Genomic DNA, 22601 nt, shown 5'->3' with positions numbered 1-22601 from the left:
TAATTGAAGCCTTCAAAGTGGTACGATCAATCTATTATGATATGTCAGAATACTGGTAACTTTTCGTGGGGGTCAAGGAAGGCTTTCTGGGGTATAAGTACTAGATAAAGGACTATTCAGGTTAACTATTTCTTCTTGAGTAATCTTTGGTTATATCTTTAAGGAATCTGTCCATTTTATCTGAGTTAAATTTATTGGCATAAAGTTCATAATATTCTCTTTCTTTTAGATATTTGTAGAATCTGAAGTACTCTCTTTTCTCTTGATTAATCTACCTAAAGGTTTATTAATTTTATCTATTAATGAGCCAGTTGTTAATTTAGTTTTATTGTTTTATTGTTTTTCTGCTTCACTGACCTATACTTTCTGGTCTTTATTACTTTGGGTTTTGTTTATTCTTCTTCTTTAATTACTTAAGGTAGAAGTTGTCATCTTGATTTGGCGCTTTTCTTCTTTTATGCTATAGATGCTTATCGCTAGAAATTTTCCCTAAGTACTGCTTTAGTGGCATCAGACAAATTTTGATATATTGTGTGTTCATTTTCATTTGGTTCAAAATACTAATTTAATTTCCCTTTTGATTTCTTCTTTCACCCATGGATTATTTAGAAGTACGTTATTTAGTTCCCAAATACTTGAGGATTTTCCACAGATCTTTCTGTTACTGATTTCTAGTTTAATTCCATTATGATCAGAGAACATACTCTTTATAACTTTAATACCTTTTAAATTTATTGAGGCTCATTTTATGGCCCAGAATATGGTAGATAGGTTTTTAAAATGCTCTTCTGCTGTTGTTTGAGAACTGTTCTGTAAATGCCAATTACACATATTGGTTGAGAGTGTTGTTCACATCTTCAGTATCTTTAATTATTATTTTCTGCTGTCAGTTGTTGAGCAAAAGATATTGGAATCTTTTTATTATGGTGTGGATTTCTCTGTTTCTTGTAGTTCTAATGGTTCTTGCTTTGTGTATTTTGAAACTGTTATTAGGTACATAAATGTAAAGGATTATGTCCTTTTGAGAAATTTACCTCTGTCATTTTGAAATGAACTTCTTTGTCCCTAATATTCCTTGTTCTGAAATCTACTTTGTTTAATATTAATACACCTACTCTGGCTTTCTTTTGCTACAATTTCCATGTTATATATTTTTCTAGTGCATTTCTTATAGGTAGTATATAGTTGAGTATTACCATATTACTATTTTTTAAAGTTATTTTCCTAATGATCACTCTAGGGATTATAATATACATCTTATCATAGTTTACATAAAGTTTTTCTGACTTAATTTGGTAAAATACAGCAACTTTGCTCCAGTGTAGATCCATTTCCTCTTTCTTCCTTTGCTATTATTGTTATCTATATTGGACTTATTTGAGTTGTAAACTCAGTACAATGTTATAATTATTGCTTCATACAATGTTCTGTTTCTTAAAATATTAAAAGTTATGAGAACAGCTTCCGCAAGAGGGCCACAGACTCCCGCTGTTTTTACTTGAAGTTTTAGTTCTTTTTTATGAATAATGGTTCTCAATTTATTTGCTTCCGATTGATTTTAAGAGCCCCGAAATGATTTTTTTGACAGTTTTGTCCCGTTTGATATTTGTTTTAAATAGAGAGGATTTGTTGACCTTTGATCCACCACAGATAGAAGTTTCTAGGCATGCTTTCTTTTTGGGTGGTGGGGAGGTGTCTTTTTTTCTTTTTCTTTTTCCTGATCTTTTTCATTAAGCAACAACAAAGGAGCATTTATCCTTTATTCTCCCAGACTTGTGTGTCTCTGTGGATTGAAGAAAGTCAGTAGAGTAAGAACTAATGGACAGATAAAAATAGTGCAACCCTTCGCAGCTTCCTTTGAAATATTAGACTGTAGACAAATAGAAAAGGAAATTCACTTAGTAAATTGTATGAAGTGTTTTTATGATGCTCGCTAGTGTTTGCCTGGATAACTCAAGCTCTTGGTGTTAGCTACACTCCTCAGCATTTCAAAGCTTGTGGATTAGTGAATTCTCTGTGTAAAGGGAGCTTTCCTCACATAAGATTTGCCCGGGAGCTCAGTTTTCTTGTGATTCTTCTTGGTCACTGCATGCTGGGAGGTGCCAGGGAATAGAGAAGCATTCTCCGCATACTGACCCGTCTTCCCCGTTGTCTGTCCGATGTTGATACCTCCTTCCTCCTTTTATTATAATTTTTTAATTTATTTTAAAATTTTCTTTTTTTTTTTTTTTAGGTGAGGCAACTCTGGGTTGACCTCACAGATTACAAGGACCTTGTCAGCTTATAATCCTTTATTTTTTTATTTTTTACACCTATAGCACTTGGTCTTCCTAGGTGGTCTCCCATCCAAGTACTAACCAGGCCCTCCCCTGCGTAGCTTCTGAGATGAGATGAGATTGGGCTTGTTCAGGGTGGCGTGGCCATAGATGCTCCTTCCCCATTTTAAGAAGATCTTCAGTCCCTCTGGGGAAAACATGGAGTGCCACTTCCCCCTGATCCTGCCTTCTCTTTCTCCCCTTTCCTAATAACCGCTCTTTGTGATTGAAGTGAGGGCTAGGAATGGGAAAAGTTAGGAAAGCTGGGAGTTCTGCCGGTAGACAGAGTGCAGTTAAAATAAGGCATTCGGAATTCCTGAAAGTCAAAGCAAAGCTTATTTGGTTTAATTTTCTCTTCTATAACTGGAATCTTAGGTCACAGGAATGGCTTCCCAGAGTTAAAAAAAAATTTTTAAGGTGCAAGCAGTAGATAAGGGTTTTAATCTGAATTAAATCTAGATTAAAAGTCTAAATTTTATTTTACATTGTCACTTTGCATGGAAACAGTTCTATACAGAAAGATCTTATTGTTTATAAATATCACTATGTTCCAGGGGTTAAAAATACTTGAACAAAAGGAAAAAGAATGGCCAAATTTGTAGTCCCACCTACTTATGTGGACTTACATATACTCAAGTTCTCCACAAATGAAGCTATCAAAACTGCTACAGTCTAATTATTCTCTCATCTGATGACATGATATCTTTATCCAGAAAGCTCGCAGCAGCTGGGCAAGAAGTTCACATGCCTACAAGGAGCCACTAGGGAATAGGAAGAGCTAACATCACCGGCTCTTCCCGGGCCTGTGTTCTCTGTCATGCACAGTGGAGGTTAGACAGTCGCTTCACAGTCACAGTGGAGTCAAAGAACTGTTTCCTGTTTTCGGGGGATTCCTTTTAATGCCAAACACAGCAGCTGGGAAACAAAGTTTTCCCAGAATCATAATGTATTTCCTACATTCTGTTTAAACATGATTTGACAGCAACTATTAACATCTATTTCCAGAAATGTCGGGGCTATAAATTTTAAAATTACACTTGACCCTGAAACAACACATATTTGGACTGTGTGGGTCCACTTATGCGTGGATTTTTTTTTCACTTGACCCATGCAGTTCAAACCCATGTTGTTTGAGGGTCAGCTGGCAATTGGGAATCTATGTGGAGGGCCAATTTAGATCATATGTAGATTTTCAACTGCACGAGCAGTTGGTACCAGCCTCCATATTATGCTGTTCATGGGTCAACTGTAATTGTTTAGTACTGTTACTATTTGTTAATTTGGCCAGTGTTTTAGTGTGACACTACTCTCCCAGCTGACACCAATTAGCTTTTCCTATAACAGGTGAATGAGTGGAGGAATTACATATATAACACCATTTCTAAAATGCTGGTTTTCACTTTTCTCATGGTGAGCATCTTTCAGAGCTACATTTAGGGCCCTCAGATTTGGAAAGGTATTCAGAAATGGCGACCTTCTAGCTGATTGGCAGAGGCTTGGACCATACATGGCAATAGCAGACTCTCAGATGTACTTGTTGTGACTTCATCAACAGAATGGGCTGTGGAAGTACTGGAGGTGGGAGGGACCTGAGGAGATTAATTAAAGCCGTAGGGGCTGTTATTCTTCTTCCCTTCATTCTTTCCCTATTTAACTCCCACTTAGGACATAGAGAAAACCTGCTGAATGTTGTAAAATGGTTTGATTGCCAGTGCTCTTGGTTAGCTTTAAGATAATAGTCTCAGGAGTTTGTTTGCTTTGATAAAATTTGAAGTAGTTCACCTGAATCAGCAAGCAGAAGTTGGAAAAAGTTAGACTTGAAATAGTCCCTAGAAACCATGCAGAACTGGGGCTTCTATTTCATAGGTTATGAAACTGCAAATCAGTAAGGTGGCATGTTTCCTTGAGATCATAAAATTGGGTCTCCAAATTCTCAGCCTCAGGCTCCTTTTACAGATTCATCCTGCTTCCCAGGAGTGCTTCAGACACTTCAGGAAGTTTCCAGTAGGTAGGTATTTTTATTATGAGTAATGCTGAGAAATAGAAGAGAAATCAGATAACATTTTTAAGAGCTACTTAATTGTTTTGCTGAAAGCATAGTCATTAAATTGGGTTAAATAATCTTTATATGTATATTACCTCAAATAGCATGCACAGTCCTTTATTTTCTTACATCATGAAAAATCTTTTTTTTTCATGTGCTTCATCCACTTGGGATGGGATATCAAGATAATAATTTGAGGTCTACAGAGGAGTTGAAATTTGACAGGCTAATTTCATTATATACTGATGCTCTGGCTTTTCACAAATGAATTTAGCCTAAGGTCATTCAGGAAATTTAGGGTGACCTCTCTGTTGTAGAAGCAGGTTATTTGTAAAGATGCTTTATTGCTGTCTCATGATATATGATTATGGAAAGCGTAATTAACCATTAGATAATGTAGGGAGAAAGAAGGAGAAACCACAGTTAATCTTGAACAACATGGCTTTGAACTGTGTGGGTCCACTTAAATGCAGAATTTTTTCAATAAGTGCCTATATTGTTTTCGATCCATGGTTTGGAGGCCACGGATACAGAGGGCCAACTGTATGCATTGATATATGCCATTTTATATAGAAGACATGAGTATCTGCAAGGAGTTCTGGAACCAATCCCCCAGGGTTACTGAGGGTAGTTAAGTTTTCGGTAGTCAAAAGTTATATGCAGATTTTCGACTGCTGGATGGGAGGGGGCGGGTTGGCAACTCTTGTGCCTCCCCTCCCTCCCACATACACACACACATTGTTCAAGGCTCAACTGTAGTTTCCTTTCCAAATGGGATCTTTAGATCCAGAAGAAAGGAGGCTGGTTTGGTTACATATATTAAAAAGTTAATAACTTAAAATAATGACATTTATTTAGCTTATAAATCTATGACTCAGTGAGGACAGTTCATTTCTGCTCCTCTCAGTTCATCTGAGGCACTAGAGGGTTGGAACCATCTTGGGCCTCTGCTTTCATGTGTCTGGTGGTTGATGGTAGCCTGTTGGCTGAGACTTTCACTGGGCTGTGACCGGAAACCCACATGCAGCCTCACCATGTGGCCTGGACTTCCTCCTCACAGTGTGCTGGCTACGTTCCAGGGCAAACGTCCCGAGAGAGACAGGCAAAAGCCCTCTCACCTTTAATGACCTACTCTTGGAAATTATATAGCATCTCTTCTGCCACACTCTGTAAAAACAGTCATAAAAGGCCTTCTCAGTTACAAGGGGAAGGGGAATAGATACTACCTCTTGATGGATGCAGCAAGGTTCTAAAGAGGATATAGAGCCAGAAATATTGCTATGACCATTTTTGAAAAACCCAATCTGCCACAGAGACTGTTGTCTCTTCTTTAAGTAAGTAGGGAAGCTAATAATGTGACACTAACCTGGCAGAATCTTATAATGATTTAAAAAACATTGCCTTGCAGTTGAGAGGGAACCTGGGTAGATTAGTGACCATCTGGTGAAGAATTATGCCTTATATAAACTGAATGTGTTTGTCTCTGCAGTTCTGTGTAGCAAATCAGCTAGATTTAGCTTGTATCCTGAAACACTGAAGAACATGACCCTCTGCCCTTTAGAGCCCACCCGAGCACTCTTCCGTTAGAGTCACTTTGACTGTATCTGGCCTGCATCTGGGTCTGCCATGGTTTAACCCTGTACTACATTCAGTTACAAACTTGGAAACACAGGGATTAAGTAAAAAACTTAAAAGCTGAGGAAACCTATGTGAAACCTAAATGTGTTTGTAGCCCTGAGATTTTGCTGTCGTGATCGTCGTCGTCGTCGTTATTAACAAATATTTTAAGGTAGAATTGACATATAATAAACTGCCTATATTTATAGTTTACAGTTTGATGGCTTTTGACATGTGAAACTATGAAATTATCCTTACACATGATGAACACACCATCTCCATGGAAGTTTCCCCTTGTACTCCTTTCATCCTGCCTCCTCCTCCTCCACCACCATTGTCACCACCATCACCATCCCCAGGCAAACACTGATCTGCTGTCACTGTATAGTATTTGCATTTTTTTAATAGTTATGTATAAATGCAATCATAGCATATACAATTTGGCAGGGGGGGTGGGAGTGGTTCTGGCTTTTCTCATGTAGCATAATTATTTTGAGATTCATTCATATGGTTGCATATATCAAAAGTTCATTTCTCTTTTTTCTCTGAGGAATAGTTCGTTTATACCACAATTTGTTTATTCATTTAGCTATCGATGGACATTTGAGTTGTTTCCAGTTATTGGTTATTATAAGTACAGCTTCTTTGAACATTCATGTGCAAGTGTTTGTATAGGCATCTGGAAAGTGAATTGGCTGGATCCTGTGGTAGGTATAAGTTTAGCTTTTTAAGAAGCTGTCAAACTGTCTTTCAGAGTGACTATACTCTCTTATAGTTCCACCAGTGGTATGTGAGCATTCCAATTCCTTTACCTCTTCTCCACGACTTTGTGTGGTTGGCCTCTAGCCATTCTAATTAGGTGAATAATGATATCTTATCATGGTTTTAATTTTGCAATTGCCTATGAATTAGTGATTTTGAGCATCTTTCCATGTGCTTATTTATTATTTGTGTATCTTCTTTGGTGAAGTGTTTATTCAGATCTTTTGCCCATTTTCTCATCTTGTTGTTTTCTTACCGAGCTTTGAGATTGCTTTTAAATATTCTGGACACAAATTCTTTATAAATACATGATTTTCAAATATTTCCTCCCAGGCTATGACCTGACTTTTCAGTCCCTTAAAAGCATCTTTCAAAGCACAGAAGTTCATATTTTGGTGGCATCTAATTTATATTTATTTATTTTTTTTATAGAGCATGTGTGCTTTTACTGTTATATGTAAGCAACTTTTGCCTAATCCAAGATCCCAGAGATGTTCTCCTTTCTTTTTCTGGAATTTTTAGTTTCAGGTTTTACATTTAGGTGTTTTATCCATTTTGAATTAATTTTTCTGAAGCACGTGAGGTATGGAGTGAGGTTAATTTTTCGGCCCACAGCCTCTTATTTCAGTTTGGAAGGATGGCATTAAGAGCTGCCACATAATACCAGAGGTGAAAGGAAGAGGATACATCTATCCTCCAAGGGAAGGATGTTTTAAAGGAGAGAGAAAAAAGAATAATCTTTTCGTTGAAGAGATATTTTGATAGATTGCAGATGAGTGGACTTTTGGATCCCTTTTGATAAAATCCCCCATATTTTTCATCTCAGTACTCTGGAGAGAAAATTGTGGATGCCTACCTTATTGGGCTCGGTATTAGATCTTAAGTTGTCAAGCAAGACAAGAGTTCCATTCTTGGCCATGGTGACAGAATGCTTCCTGAGGTTTGTGTCTTCTGTGGAGGAAGGCTTCTTGGTGGATGCATCTTTGTAATGCAGACTCTCCTTCAACCATCTAAACTGGTGAAATTTAAAAAAAATAAAGTTTTTTTTTTTTTTGCTCTAAATCTGTCATTAATTATGTTTTACACTTACTATACACAAACAGAGGGCATTAAACACGAGGACAGATAGAATGCAGTCTAGAGCATGACCTTTGCCCTCAAGGAACTTTCACAGTTATTTCTGAAACATAATTATATTTCCAGGCCTTTTAAAAAATGTCCCTTTTTCTGGGCATAATTTAACTTTTTTAAAACTCAGATTTGTAATATTAAGGATTCATTACCATGCTATATAGAATCCAGTTTTGAGGGAGGGGCCTTTATACTTCTTTCAGCTGCCGTCGTAGCCCTCCTTTTGGCTCTTGACCTCCCCTCTCTGGCTGCATTGTAACGTGTTTTATGCCAGGAAACCAACAAAAAGAGATTGTAACCAACGCATATGTAAAATAAAACAAAAAAAGTAATTCTGGGATAAGGAGTAACGTGCCACACAGGGGACTCCGGTGGAATACAGGCTCTGCTTTGGGGCACTGTGACAACACCATCATGTTCTTCACTGGTGGTGCCTAGTTATAATTGGTCCAAAGAAAAGTGTTTTACCATTTCCCTTTATTTATTGCACTACAGAAAAGGTAAGTTAACCATTGAGTTTAGGGCTTTGGAGAGAAGTACAAGAGGGTGGTACCACAGATGTTACCTAAAAGGTGTTACCTTTTTTAGATGTTTTGCCATTTTCCCTCTGCCAAAATGGTACCTTGTAGGTGTAGAAACTAATACACTGACAGATTTAAAAGAACACTTCAGTTCCTGTTGTAAGCAATAAAATAAGTTCATCTTAAGGTGAGCATGCTATATTGAGCATCTCTTTCCTGAGATCATTTCCTTCTCAAGCTACTGCATGACTGCGGGCCACTTCATATCCAGGCTGCCTCGTACTTTGTTGTCCTGAGTCAAACCAAATACATTAACTACGATTTCAGAAATGGGAAGTGCTGTGCTGGGGAAGACCAGTGGTCCTCTCAAGGCTCACATTCTGTTCTGGAATGCATCAGAAGGTACTCCGAGGGGCAGGGCAGGCGAGCGATCTTCCTCTGAAATGTGAATACCAAGAGAATAAGGCTGCATCCAAATGGGTATCTTCTTCACTTGGGGTTCACCACCAATGCTGTGGTCTTAGTCTTTTCTCTATATTGAACTAATTGTATACTGTACTCACTGTGGTAGTATACTTTTTTGCATAAATTGTTTTTTGAATTTAAGGTATTTGAACAAGTACAGAGATACTCTGTGTCTATCCTTCACACTTTATAAAGTGTCATCTTCTAGCAGCCCTCATTTTTATAAACTGGAGGTCTCGCCCCCTCCCTTCTCCCTCCCTCGCTCTCTCTCTTCCTTCTCTGTCATTATACTAAAACTTTCAGATCCTCTGGACTTTTTTTTTTTTCCTGGATTTTCTCTACTTTCCCTCAGAGTTTTCTTAAACTGCCACATTATTCAGCAAACCTGTGCAGTGTTCCAGGTTATCCGTTCAGTGCTTGGTGAAGAACCAGCCTGAGAGATAAAGTCATATAAGTGCCATTCATTGCAATAGATGCATCGGAGACCTGTGACAACTCTTTCTGACTGCTCACACAGCCATCAAACCTTCATCTCTGCCCTAAATGGCAGGTGTTAAAGTTTTGGGTACCAACTAAAGGAGAGGACTTGGAACCAGTGTGGCTATCTTCTGGTACTCACAGCTCTCCTGGGCGAGAGGAGCAGTCTCCTGTTTCATACTTGTTTGTGTTTTAGAAGGTGGGATCAGTAGGGAGGAGACAGGATATGCTGAGCTCAAGCTGGAGGTGCTGTTCCTTATACCTTACAGACACTGTCTTATTAAATCTTCATAGTTGCATATTTTTTTCTATTTTGCATATGAGGAAGTTGAGACTCCTCCAAGTTAAACTGTGTGTTCACAGTCCTATAACTAGTAAAAAAAAGTAGCCCCAACATTCAAAGCCAAGGGCCATGAGACTCTAAAACCCATGATTCCTCTGCTTTTCAAATAATGACCAATGGAGAGGTGGCTTTCACATCAACATAAAGAATTTCTTAAAGTGGAGCAGTCAGTCTTGTGAGGTAAAGAGCTTCCTTCCTATCACCAGAAGGTTCTAGCATAGACTGAAGAGCCTTTTCCCAGAAAAGGCACTTGCACAGGGTTTTCATGTGAGTTTGGGCGACTTTCAAGGCCAAAACCACCCAAGTTGAACTGCCTCCTTCTGTTTCAGGGCCTAAGTACAAAAGTGATGACCTTGTCCTAAGGATAAACTAAAGGAGGGCATGCCAAGGATGTTTTGGAATATTGAATTTTTCCCCCCTCAAACACACTTATTTTGGGGGAGGTCTTTGGGAGATAGGACAAGGAGATGCAACTAAATTCATTCTTCCTCCTTGGCCCAAACCCTTTCCCGGAACATGCACAGGGTAAATGTTGCTTAAAGATGATTGTGTCTCCTTTAGTCGAAATCGCATTTTAGTGAGCATTACCACCCCTACCGCAACCCCCACCCCACCCCCACCCCCACCCTCCAGCCAAAGCTGAACTAAATCTGGAAAAGGCAGGACTAATTCCTAGGCTGCTACTAAAACTGCTTGTAGTATGCCCAGGGTTCATGAATCAGCTGTGACCTAGCTAGCCAGCAGCTCTCACCTACCATCTCTTCCTGGTGGCTGTTTCTTGAACTTTCAAAAAGCAGACATCATGGTTCCTATGTGCTCCTGCACAAAAAGTCACATTTTGGAGGGGGTTAAGGGAAACATGGGAACATTAGTCTCTTAGGGTGGCATTTGCTGACTTATTCTGAACTGTCCCTTCAAAATAGGTTTTTTTGAGTAAAAAAATAGCACATTAAACCTCAGTGTATTATTATTTCTTAGATTTTGTTTTTGTGAAGCTTCAGTATAGTTGGAGCAGTATCTTAGAAGTGTACTTGCCACCTCTGGCATATTGGGCAATATCATTACGGTTAAATGTGGCCGCTTTCACAGAATCCCAGGCAGCTTCCCTCTCTTGACATTAAAACACCGATCACAGAGGATGATATACCAGGTTCCTTTTGAGTTACCAGAGTTACTCAGTTTATTCGTAGTGGTGAAGGAAGCAGATTGATACCTTGCCTCCTACCTTTAGCTGCTCATTTGTTTTTAAGAAATTAAAAACATTAAAGCAGGGCCTTAACAAATGCTCGTTAAGCCTAGTCATGAATCACTGCATTTAAACATGTAACTTCTCAGTAAATGCTCTAGGAAAAGTTAGTTGCTTATGAGATCTACCTGGTGTATAGAGTTGTTGAACCATAACCATTAGCAATCACTCCCTATTTCCTGACACCCACTAATCTGCTTTCCGTCTGGATTTCACTATTTTGGATATTTCATATAAATGGAATCATATAATATGTGGCCTTTGTAAATAATTTTCACTTATAATTTTTCAGGACTGTCCACATTGTAGCATATTTCAGTACTTCATTCCTTTCATGAATCCAAAAGAATCCATTGTATGATATACCACATTTTGATTTTACATTTCTTCATTGATGGACAATTGGGTTTCCACCTTTTGGCTATTGTGGCTATAAACATTCCTGTGTGGTATTTATTTTCATTTTTTTAGGTGTATACCTAGGAGGGAAATTGCTAGATGATATGATAATTCCATGTTTAACTTATTGAAGAACTGCCAAACTTTTCAACAGTGGCTGCATCATTTTACATTCTCACCAGCAATGTTTCTGAGGTTTCTAATTTCTCTACATCCTTAACCAGCACTCATTGTTTCTATTTTTAAAAATAATTTGCATCCTAGTGGAGTGTAGTAGTAACTCAATATAGTTTTGATTTGCATTTCTGCAATGATTAATGGAGTTGAGCATCTTCTCATGTGCTATTGACCATTCGTCTGTTTTCTTTGGAGAACTGTCTATTCAGGTCTTTTGCCCACTTTTACATTTGAGCAACTGGATTGTTTTTATTACTGAGTTGTAGGTTTGTTTGTTCTTCATGGAAATTTTCAGATGTACACTAAAGTAATGAGAGTTGTAAAATGACCTTCCTGTACACATTGTCCTGCCACAGGTCATTGGCACATGGTCCTCTCTCTTGCCCCCACGTGAATGATTACAAAGCAGATGAATCCCAACCATTTAGTCATCACATACTTATATGGAATTCAAACTTCCCAATTCAATCATAGTTAGTTTACAGTTAATGTGCTTGAGTTAAGATCCAGGTAAAGTTCACACATTGCATTTGGATAATATCCCTTTTTTAAGTCTTTTTTAATCTTAAAATTTCCCTCCCTCTTCCCCCTGCTCTTTTAGTTTGTCTTTTTTGAAAGAACTGGACCACGTGTCCTATAGCACTTCTACATTTTAGGTTTTGGTAACTGCATCCCTTTGGTGCCATTCCTGGTATAAACTGTAGATAGAGTGAGAAGTTAGATCTGGTTCCGTTTCATATTTTTGGGAGAAATACCTGCACTACAGAGTTGCATCCATTCATCCAGGAAGAGTAGAGTAGGACGGACCCTTTCTTTATGTGATGTCACTGCCACTGGAATTGTTATTGCCAAGTGGTGCCATCCTAATTCTGTCAGTCACCCCTTTTTCATTCGTAAGATTCCTCTTTACTGAGACTTTCCTTCATCAGCTGTTTGATTGCCTTGCTGTCCAGTTTGGTCAGGAAAATTCATCCGGTTCTTGATTCTCTCTCTTGATTTGCCAGCATTCAGGATCATGAGTGGTTTCTAGGCTGAGTTGGTGCGCTTCTGTGAGCATCATCATGAATTCAGGGATTTAACCTTTTACGTGTTCCTGTCCATTGTACTTCCACCCACCTTCAGTGTTCAGATGAGCAGTCCTGCCTCTTAGCTGCACACTGATGTCAACTCGGGACCTTTAAGGACAGTGGTGCCTGGACCAGTTGCATCAGCCTCGCTAGCGTAGAGCCAAGCATTTGTCACCTTGAAAAGGCTTTGCAGGGGATTTTGACGCACAGTGAGGATTGAGGGTCCTTATTGGAACTCCCCCCGCCCCAGGGGGCACGTGATGCAGGACTCTTCCTTCAGGGTTGCTGACTCACTCTGGACTACCTACCTGTCCTGTCTTCCTCCCTTTTTTCCTCTTTGCCACAGAAACACCTGGGCCTCATGATGAGTGAGCCTCAGACTCTCCCTGGACACATACCGCTCCCCTCCCTTTCCCTGACCTGGAGCAAAGTTTGGCTAAACTTCAAAAAGGAGACAGTGCTGAAGTTCCCAGAGAGACACCCTTAGATCTGCAGCCAAAGCGGGTCTGCCAGTTTACACCGTGGCAACCCCGGCACCAAGCAGGCTTTAGGGCTTATTACTTCCAGGGCCTTCTGTGTTTAACAGTCACCTACTGGGAATGGTAAAAACTGTCTCTTGATGTTTTTTTCTCTGTCTTTTTAGAAATTGTATCCTCCACCACCACCATACCAAACAGAAAAAGGCACACCCCACCTGCTTTACTCCCAACTCCCAAACTCCCTCCGATCCCTGCCTTAGGACCTGGGGCTGACCCGGCTGAGGCACTGTGGGCAAGACTTTTGTTTATAATTCATTCCTACCTTCTGAAGGCTAGGTTGTGACCCCTAGCGTATATCATTCCCAGTTTATCAGTCATGAGTAGGACCCTGCCTCTACTGTGTTTGGACCTGTGGCCAGGCATAAGGAAATCGGTGCTTGTGTTAGCAGAGAGATGAATCATGGTTTTTGGCTTCTTGCCTTATGCCCATAAAAATGGCATTTCCTTAAATAGATCAGACCCTTAATAACTATTTAAAGAACATGTGATATTTGGGGGTGTATTTTATGGCCCTTAACTACACTTCAGACAAATTAAAACATTTAAAGATGTTTTATGACATTTTAAATCTTTTTTTTTTTTTTTGGTGGAGATTTGTATAATTTTTTGGCTCTCGTACCCCACCCCTCAACTCTCAATGCATATAAAGGCAAGCAGTGCCTACCTGAAGGCCACAGTCAGAGAACAGCATCGTATCTAAAGCCACAGGAGCAGGAGATGGCTCTTTCCCAGCGCAAGAAGCAGCAAGTAGAAAACACACAGCCAGTTCTGCACAGGGCGTGAAGGTGTTGGGCAATGTTACAAGTCTAAGTCTAAGTTTTTATGAGAGTGAAAAGGACAGCAGATGGTCCTGCGAAATAGGCCATGCCAGCCTGCCCCTTCAGATCACTTAGTCGACATTTCCTGGACAGAAGGATGTGCGCCCTTAGGAGAAAATGGGGCAGAGCGCCTCATTTGAGTCTGTACTCAAGGCTTTTTTGAACTTTTGTTCTGGCACATATAACACTCTTGTTTTTTTTTTTCATCCTAATCCAAACATAGACTTATCTTGTATAGCAGAGAAGCCCTGAAGTGACCTGAAAACTAAATGCAAAATCCAAATTCATTAATTAGGAACTTTCATTATAATTACTGTGTCTCTCTATTTTAAAAAGAAAATTGTTTCCTTAGAGAGCTTGGCATCCTCGCCAGAAAATGGTGAACAGTAGACAGTCCTTCCGTTAGTGTGCATGTTCCCCTTAAAACAGCTAGTTCGGGGCTTTAAGCATAGTTTATTTTAAAGGCGCCAGCTGGCCTACTCCAGAGGCTGTCGATGTGGGTGGGACTCGGGACACTTGCAGAGTGGACAGTCCCAGACCTTGTAGCCCCTTGGTTAATCTGCAGAGCATAAAAAGGCCCTTGTCCTCTGGAGAGAAATGCACTGGAAGATATGTTTCGCAGTCAAGACCTTTCCTCATGCCCTGAAAATGCCACTTTTGAAAATAGAAATTCCATTTCTAGACAGCCTTTGTGAAATAAACATGTTATAAAAAAGTCTCATCTGTGAAAGTTGTAAAACTATAACTGATCATTTAACTTGGTGATATGGTAACTTCTTAAAAATGTGTGAGTGCTCTTCCCATTATAATTTGCCATCGCTTACCAATGATTAATGGCAACCCAAATGTTACTAAATTTAGGAGATTTTTTAAATTTCTTTGTCTTCTCAGCAACATTGATGCTATTAACCTCTCTCTACCTTTGGCTTCTGGCTTTTCTCCCACCTGCTGGCAATCCCACGTCCCATTGAAGGCTGTACTCTGTGCAACCCTTACATGTGTTATTTCCAAGGGGCTTGGTCTGAAGCCTCCTTCCTTCCCAGTCCACTCTGGCCATCCCTAGGTGATCTCACCTGGATGCTGCTTTAGTCACTGTCCTTGAACATTTATATTCCCAAGTTCTAGACCCTCATATCAGCACCACTAGGTGCCTCCCTGTGGGTGTCTCAAAAGCACCACAAATGTAACTCATTTTCTCCACCCCCATTGAACTTTGTGTCCGTTGATGGTCCCCACTGATATTCATTTCTTCTAACAGAAATCACAGCCATCCTTGGCTCTGCATGGCGCTCTCACTCCTCATGTCCAGTCTGTCACCAAGTCCCATTCACTTTAGTTCTGAAGTATCTCTGTAGCCCTCATTTTCTTTCTCCACCCACTGCCCGAGACCTTCTCACAGAGGCCTCTGCAGTTACCACCCCGCTGCTCCTAACAATCCCTGTTCCCAGTTCAACCACACTTATCTTTGACCCCTGCTTTGAGCCCAGGTTCATGTCAGGTCCTCCTGTCAGGCTCTGTCCTACAAGACAGCCTGATCCAGGGCCTGGTCTAGATGAGGACTCATTGAATGGGTGAGTGAACCCTTCAGTGAGCATTCTGACCCCAGTTCCTCCACCCACAGGCTCAGCTGCACATCTGAGGGTGTTGCCTTGGGGGCTTCAGCTCCTTGCTCCTTCTCTCCAGGGGAATGTCTCCTTTACCACCAGTGGAAGAACACAACTCTAGGCACAACACTTTGTTTTCTTTGTAGACTTATCGAAGACAGAGCCACACTTGGAGGCCACGCCTGTTAGAAAGGCACAGTGCCTCGTTTTGAATCACTTTGAAACAAGCGATTATAGAGCACATTTTCTACCAGTGTGTTTTGAATGAATACTTAAAACTTGGGATTTCGAAGGCCCTTTTAGGCGGCAGAGGTCTATCAGTTACCTGAGTACAGGGAGGGTCAGTGGCATTGTAATCATGTGGCCAGGAGTAAGGGCTTCAGTGAGACAAGAGCAGCCTGATGATATTCTAGGTGTTCTGTTGCCTCTTGGTGTCCTGAATAGTATCGATGTCATCAACTACAGAGTATCTATCTCTTTTAAAACAAGTGAGAAACCATAAAAATCCATTACCGTATGTAGAATACCTCAGGGTTTCAAAGTATGTTAACGACATGTCATCTTAGATGGGCTGAGGGTTATCCACTTTATAGTTGAGAAGCTGCTAACTGGGGGTACCTCACACTAGCACCCAGCAAGTGCCAGGCCTGGCTCAGACCCCACCCGAAGACTTTATACAGGTAGTGTTTAGTTATTTTTATCCAAGGCACAAAAACCTCAGCTTTTTTCCTTAGTTGCTAAGAAAATCCAGGGTCAGCACTGTTAACCTGGCCCTCGTGGGCAAGTAAAGCAATCACAAATTATAAGGACCAGGAAGCAACAGGCAGGTTGAGCTACCTGGGCCTATTGTCACTCTACTCAAAGCCCTTCTGCAGAGTCTAGGAGGAGAACAGAGGGATGAAGAAAGGGGATGGCTAGAGGCCAATTCTAGTGATAACCTGTGAACACGTCTGCCCCTCTGGTCTTGATCACCAAGGAAGCCCAGTTAGGGCCCCAGGATCTTCTGCCCTTGGTGTCTGGAGCTCACTTGTGGTCCTGGTTCAGGCATAGTTATTGGGATACGGCTCCATGTGTGTATGGCAGTGCCTCGGGGACAGGAGAGTGAGCAGGGGGCCTAGCCAGGCACTGGTCACAGCTTTGGGACAAGTTATCTTTATGGAGCAGAGAAGGAGCTGCCTCCTGTGGGAACAGTTATTCTCTGGTGATTTAATATAATTTTTTGCCTTCTCTACATTCCTATTAATCTTGTCAATACATTAACAGGCTGTGATAGCTATGAAATTAAGAGCTCCAGAAAGGAGCTGTCTTCACCATGCATTTCAGCCTCAGAGAGCCAGATTTGTTGTTGGTGCACCTTTCTATATTCAGTCTGCGTAAATTCATAATAGTTTGATTTTTCAGCCCTAAACATTAAAAACAAATAACGAGATGGGGACAGAGAGTGCAGATCTAGTCTCTTAGGCAGAAGGCTTTTCCCCACTTCCCTTGAAAGACACCGATTTCAAGGCCTGGCTCATTCTCTGGACCTGGTTCGGGGGGTCTCACTTGGGTTTGGTGTTTGTTGGCCTTGTTGTCCTTTGCCAGTAGGACACTGGGTCTGCCCTCCCTCCAGCTCCCAGACGGTAAGGGAGGTGGTCACCCGAGCCAGCCTGCCTGGGTTGGGGCTTGAGTTGTTTTGATTTGGAAGTTTGGTTGTCAGGTCCTTAAAAGTTAACTCCCCCTATCCTGGAACTCAAGGAGCCATTGTTTCCTCATTGTTTAAATCTACTTTGGTTTGTTTTGTAAATGAAGTTGCAGCTCTGACTGGAGAGTCCAGGTTTGAGGTTGGGTTTGTCTTGAGGAAGCTGGGAAAGACTCGGGCTCCCACAGCTGGGGAGCTGGGGCGCAGTGGTTTCCTCTTGTGCAGGAGGAGCCTTTGGCACATGGTGCGGTGAGGCCAGACACGCCGGCAACTCTGCCAGAGACACCTGCCTTTCAGGGAGCTGGAGAAGGGGCCACAGTGGCAGAAAGTGGAGATTTATTTTCCTCCAGAAGTGAATATGAAATGTGGGAGCAAGACTTGGGAGTCCTCGGCAGCATATGCTGCCATTGGCTGTGCGCAGAGTGGGGACACATCATTAAGAAGTTTTTGCCTCACTGTTCATGCAGAGATGCCCGGCATCCTTGGCCCTTTCATTAGGGCCCTTAGTCATGAGGACTAGGAGAGCACCAACAGACTTGGGACTTATATCTGACTTTGAATAATCACCCAGACTAGATATGTAACTGGGGCCTGAGCCTTAGCTTATTTTATTTAAAAACACTCCTGGGTGATTGTGAGAATTAAATGACATGTCACCTGTAGGATGCTTAGGACAAGGGTTCCCTTCCCTGTCCTCTCTGTTGCCAGCCCAGCACCTTGGACAGGTCACTTCCCTTACCTGTTCTCCTCCTAGATGGAGCTGAGCCCCAGACTGGCTGCTTCCTGAGATTCAGATGCGATAAAGAGGCAAGTTTGCTGCGGCAGTTACCAGCAGTAACTGTGAGGCACCAGTTGTTGCACTGTCATAAGAGGCCATGAGCGTTATTGTCTGCCAAAGCAGAGCCCCCTTGGAGGGTAGCCTGCGCCCGTCAGGAATGTAGCAGGGCTCTGTCTTCATGGCCAAGAAGTGTGAGCACCTCAACACAGAGGCAGGGAGTATCTGCCCAGGCTCTATCGTTTGGTGTCACTGGACTGCTGGCAGGTGCACTCTCAGGCAGGACGCTCACCACAGGCTGACTGTGACATTTCCTGTGGCTCTTAGCAGGTTTGCATTTATTTATTTGTGCCGTAATATGGTAACTTTCCTCATAGCAGTTAATGAACCGTGCCTCCAGGTCAGATCTTTGAGCTTTCAGGAGCACATAATCAGGTTACTGAGGGGATGTGATCTCTGGAATAACTACCCATAGAGCTGCTGCTTTTCAGAAGGCTCCTGTTTGAGTGGGAGACCCCAGAGGGCAGTATTCTGGGCAACTGTAGTGAGGGGCGGGCCAGACAATCATTTTGATGGCAAACCTAATGAAGTGTCCAGTAAAAGGCCAGTCTCCTGTCCTGGTCCCCAGCCCCAACACCTGCCCCTTGTCCATGAGCCACAGTCCACGTACCTGATGTCGGACCTGACAGTCTAAATGGAGTAAGGAATGGCAGACTTTGTAAAACTGTACAAATAGGAATAACATTAGTATTGTTCTGTAGAACTGGTACCCAGGGGCTGGTGGTTTGGCCTCAGTAAGTTGAAGATGGCATGAAATCAGCAATGAAACATAAAACGAGGGAAGCGCTATCTTTTTCAGTTTGTGGCACTTTAATAAAGTGTATGCATTTCCCAAATTTAATGGTGGAGTGTTATCTTCAAAAGGATTCTTGCAAATAAGGGTAAAGGCTACCTACTAGCTAAATTGCATTATCATATAACCAAATATTCTGAATGATAAGTTACTTTTGTAGTCACAAATAATTTAATTTAAATATGGAATTAAGTCACCACTTAAAAGTCAAGGTGGTTCTCAGCTCCTAATGTCTCCTAATGAAGATGGTGGCTGTTGATGTCTTCAGGATACAGAGTTCCTAATCTTTGTAAATCTTAGCTTAGAGTTCCTAATAAGGGAGATCAGGATGAATCCTAACTCTTCTTAACTTAGAACTTGTACTCCCCAGTGCCCCGAGAGCTTGTTGAACTGCGGGACCATCTTCTTGTGCCTGTGGTTTTTCTAGGTGAGGGTAGGGCGACTCAAATTTTTGCCCCTGCAGTAGCATCTATCTGCAGGTGGTGGGTAGGATGAGTTTGGGAATGGATGAAAGGGCTAGTCATTGACACCAGCCAGGTCTTGGGACACGGGCCCCCAACATGCTGTGCTTGATTGCTTCAGAGGCTGGTGCCGCCCAGGATTTGGAGGTCATGTGGCACCTCAGGCCTCCTCCACCCTCCTCCGTGTTCTCCTGAGAAGATCACAGTATGTATTGGTTATGTATTTTTCTTCTTTTCCTTCAGAATATTGACATTACAAACTTTAGCAGCAGCTGGAACGATGGGCTAGCCTTCTGTGCTCTCCTGCATACATACCTTCCAGCCCACATTCCATATCAGGAACTGAACAGCCAAGATAAGGTAAGGCAGGTTACGAAACAGCCTGGCTCCTGGCAGGGGTGAGAAATAGAGGCAGAGCCTTCCATTGAGGGGGAACCACAGTATTGGTGTTTCATACACCGCAGTGTTGGCTCACAGTGGCCCCTGTTCTGGCTTTGTCTTATTCTGGGTCTGGATTATCTGTGCTGAGCCAGCCAGTCCCTGACCCACCTTGTATAGGATGTTTGCCTGGTCCAGAATTCCCCAGGTAATGACATTCTCAGTGGCAGCCATTGGTCCTTCCTGGCGACAACATTTAGGATCAAGGGTTTCGCCAAGAATTGGCCATGGAGAGCTAGCTGCTCAAGACGTGAGCGGTCTGGCAGCACCAGCCACAGCCTCCTGCCACCTCCTGGCCCAGGACTGGCTAAAAGCATAACTCCGTGCAGTCCAGGCTGTGCTCTGACAGTACATTTAGGGAGCTGCTCAAGGACAGGGACCCTGGCCAGGGCCCTGGGAGAGGACCCAGGCCCGAACCCTCCTCTGGTTCTCAGTGTGCCTCCACATCAGCAGCCCCTCTTGCCCTTCAGACAGCCTTCAAAGGTTCCCACCGGGAGAAAACTCGCAGGTATTTATCAGATTTCAGGTTCCATGTCCAGGCAGCTCAGGGCTAATGTGTTAAAAGTGCCCTTTTCTGTAATGAAGAAGGAATGGGTGTTTGGGGATCATTCCACAGTTAGCAGAGCAGGCCGGGCCCTGCGATGGGGTTGTGAGCATGTGGCCAGGCCCTTGGTGTTAGGTAGGAGATCTGAGGGCTCTTGTGTAGTTTGCTTTAGTACCAAGTGGAAGTGGGCATCCATCTTTCCCAGCAGCTTGTATAGTCCAGGTTGCTTTTCTCTGGCCTTGCTTGTCCACTCCAGTCACACAATTTCTTTTACAGAGAAGGAACTTCACCCTGGCCTTCCAGGCAGCTGAGAGTGTCGGCATCAAATCCACGCTGGTAAGCCCCCATCTCCCCTTAGGCGTCACTGGCAGGGCCTTACTTTTTATTAGGAACTGCTTGCTTCTTACTAAGGGAGGTCCCCAGGTGGGGTGGCGGTGTGATAACAAGGAGGCGATGCAGGCCCTGCGCCCGAGAAGCAAGCACCCAGTTAGGTGAGGGAGCAGACAGGATTTCACCTCTGCCCCATGGGCGCTTTATGCCTCACAGGAAGTGCCCCAAGGAAGTTCCCTGAATTAGGTGGGGTAGTCTTGACCTCAACCTTGGGGACCTTGAGCCACATTCTTCCTTAACTGAATCCTTGGAGTCAGAAGGAAAATGGTAGCAAGTTTATAAATGTCAGTGTCAAAGGCACGTTCCAGCAGTCTGTCTGAATTTGTCAACCTAGAGGGCATTAAATAAACGGTATACTGAGGTAGTTATGGGATCATCAGTGCGCAGCTTGGGGATTTCCACAGAGTAAAGAACTCATGCGGCCAGGTCAGAGACCCCAGGATCTCCCTTGGGGCCTCCCAGTGCCACCTCCCTGGCACCCTTACTTGTAACAACTGATAGCTTTGAAATGTTTACACTCATATTTACACTGCAAGAGAGTCCATGTAGCGTTACATAAGTGTATCTTCTGAATTCATAGAAATACATTTTTTAGGGTAGCTTCTATTCAGTTTTATATAGAGAAAGAAAAGTTGTAGTTATTGAAATATTTTTCATTATCTGAATATTTTAGGTTACATGTAAAGTTCTAACATAAAAAGTTGGCAGTTTCCCCACCCTAAAAAATTTTTAGCCAGGATTTGTATTGAACAAATGTTATCTTTTCTCTATACTGAGTTAGTGGTGGGTGTCCCTTCCCATCCTGTGGGTGCTGGTGCACATTCTGCATCCCTGCCCCAGGAACCTCTCAGAACGGTGCTCTTCAGACCAGCTCCCTCGGAAAGTCACAGATATTAGCAACAGTGGGTCTCTTTTGAAAGCCTCCGGTCATACATCAGCATCCAGGGTTTCCCGCGTTTGTTCTCCTGCATCAGTTAACATCTTAAGCGTTACTGATAATCTGCAGCGTACAGTTAGAAAACAGTACCAATGATGATTTCAGAGGATCGCCGTAGTGAAGGGTATTAGAATGTTGAGTTCTTGGAGCCTCCAGCACCGTAGGCTCTCCCAGAATGATGACTGAGGTGAGAAGCAGTCTCAGAAGTGACCACAAGGAGAGTTTAAGAAGAAAGGCAAGTAGAGGAAGAAGTCTCAGGGGTAGATGAAGCCCTCCCAGCCTTGGGGGGCAACAGGGTGACCCTGGTATGGTACTTGAGAGCAAGGGCAGGCGGCTCAGAGGCGACGCTGACACCTAGGGAGGAAGTGCTTCCTGGGGCACTTGGTAGGGTCGAACAGGTTTCTTGGTCAGGCCTTTGATGTTTTTGATCAGGCTTAGACCAGAAAAGACCTTCAAGGCCTCTCTCCAGCCACAGGAGACGTATTGCTGTAGCCAGGAGGCTATTGGGACAGGCCAGGAGATGACATGGAACTAACCAGGCCTCTTTCTTCTCTGCCAGGACATTAATGAAATGGTGCGAACTGAACGGCCTGATTGGCAAAATGTGATGCTGTACGTGACGGCAATCTACAAGTACTTTGAAACCTGAGCACACCTGGAGTACCCTCCACATTTACCAGGCGACACCAACACCGTTAGCTATGCGCCCCGTAAAACTTTCAGTAATTCTCTAGGCTGCCCCTAAGCGTGTGAGCCTTCAGCCCAAGGCCTCTGAGTTGTGAGACCTCGGACCTGTGTGACCCACAGCTCAGACCAGGCTCCTCTGTCCATAAGAGGTCAGCATGGGCTCAACACACATCACACACGCTGGTTCGTTGCTGCTGGAGTTTTTCTTCTGAAGAGAATATTGAACTTTGTTAGTGCTGTGGGGTAGTAACAAAAGGCTCGTGCACAGCTAAACTTGGGAAAGGGAATTAAAGTCTGTGGGCAGCTCACA

The 22601-nt window shown here is 42.6% G+C and overlaps 1 protein-coding gene across 3 annotated transcripts in view; it reads left to right on the top strand.

The window, feature by feature from the left end:
- Positions 1-22601, top strand: part of SPECC1L (sperm antigen with calponin homology and coiled-coil domains 1 like) — a 118969-nt gene extending 96368 nt beyond the window's left edge. For all 3 annotated transcript variants that reach the window (XM_016126126.2, XM_016126127.2, XM_016126128.2), the window contains exons 14-16: positions 19539-19655; positions 20554-20613; positions 22164-22601. In XM_016126126.2, coding sequence (XP_015981612.1) covers positions 19539-19655; positions 20554-20613; positions 22164-22253 — 267 coding nt within the window. In that variant the 3' untranslated portion in view covers positions 22254-22601. The remainder of the gene's footprint in view (positions 1-19538; positions 19656-20553; positions 20614-22163) is intronic.

Source organism: Rousettus aegyptiacus, unplaced genomic scaffold, assembly GCF_014176215.1.
Source record: "Rousettus aegyptiacus isolate mRouAeg1 unplaced genomic scaffold, mRouAeg1.p scaffold_m13_p_5, whole genome shotgun sequence".
In the NCBI taxonomy this organism is placed as follows: Eukaryota; Metazoa; Chordata; class Mammalia; order Chiroptera; family Pteropodidae; genus Rousettus; species Rousettus aegyptiacus.
Note: the sequence above shows the minus strand (reverse complement) of the source record. Positions and strands in the feature narration are given on the sequence as shown.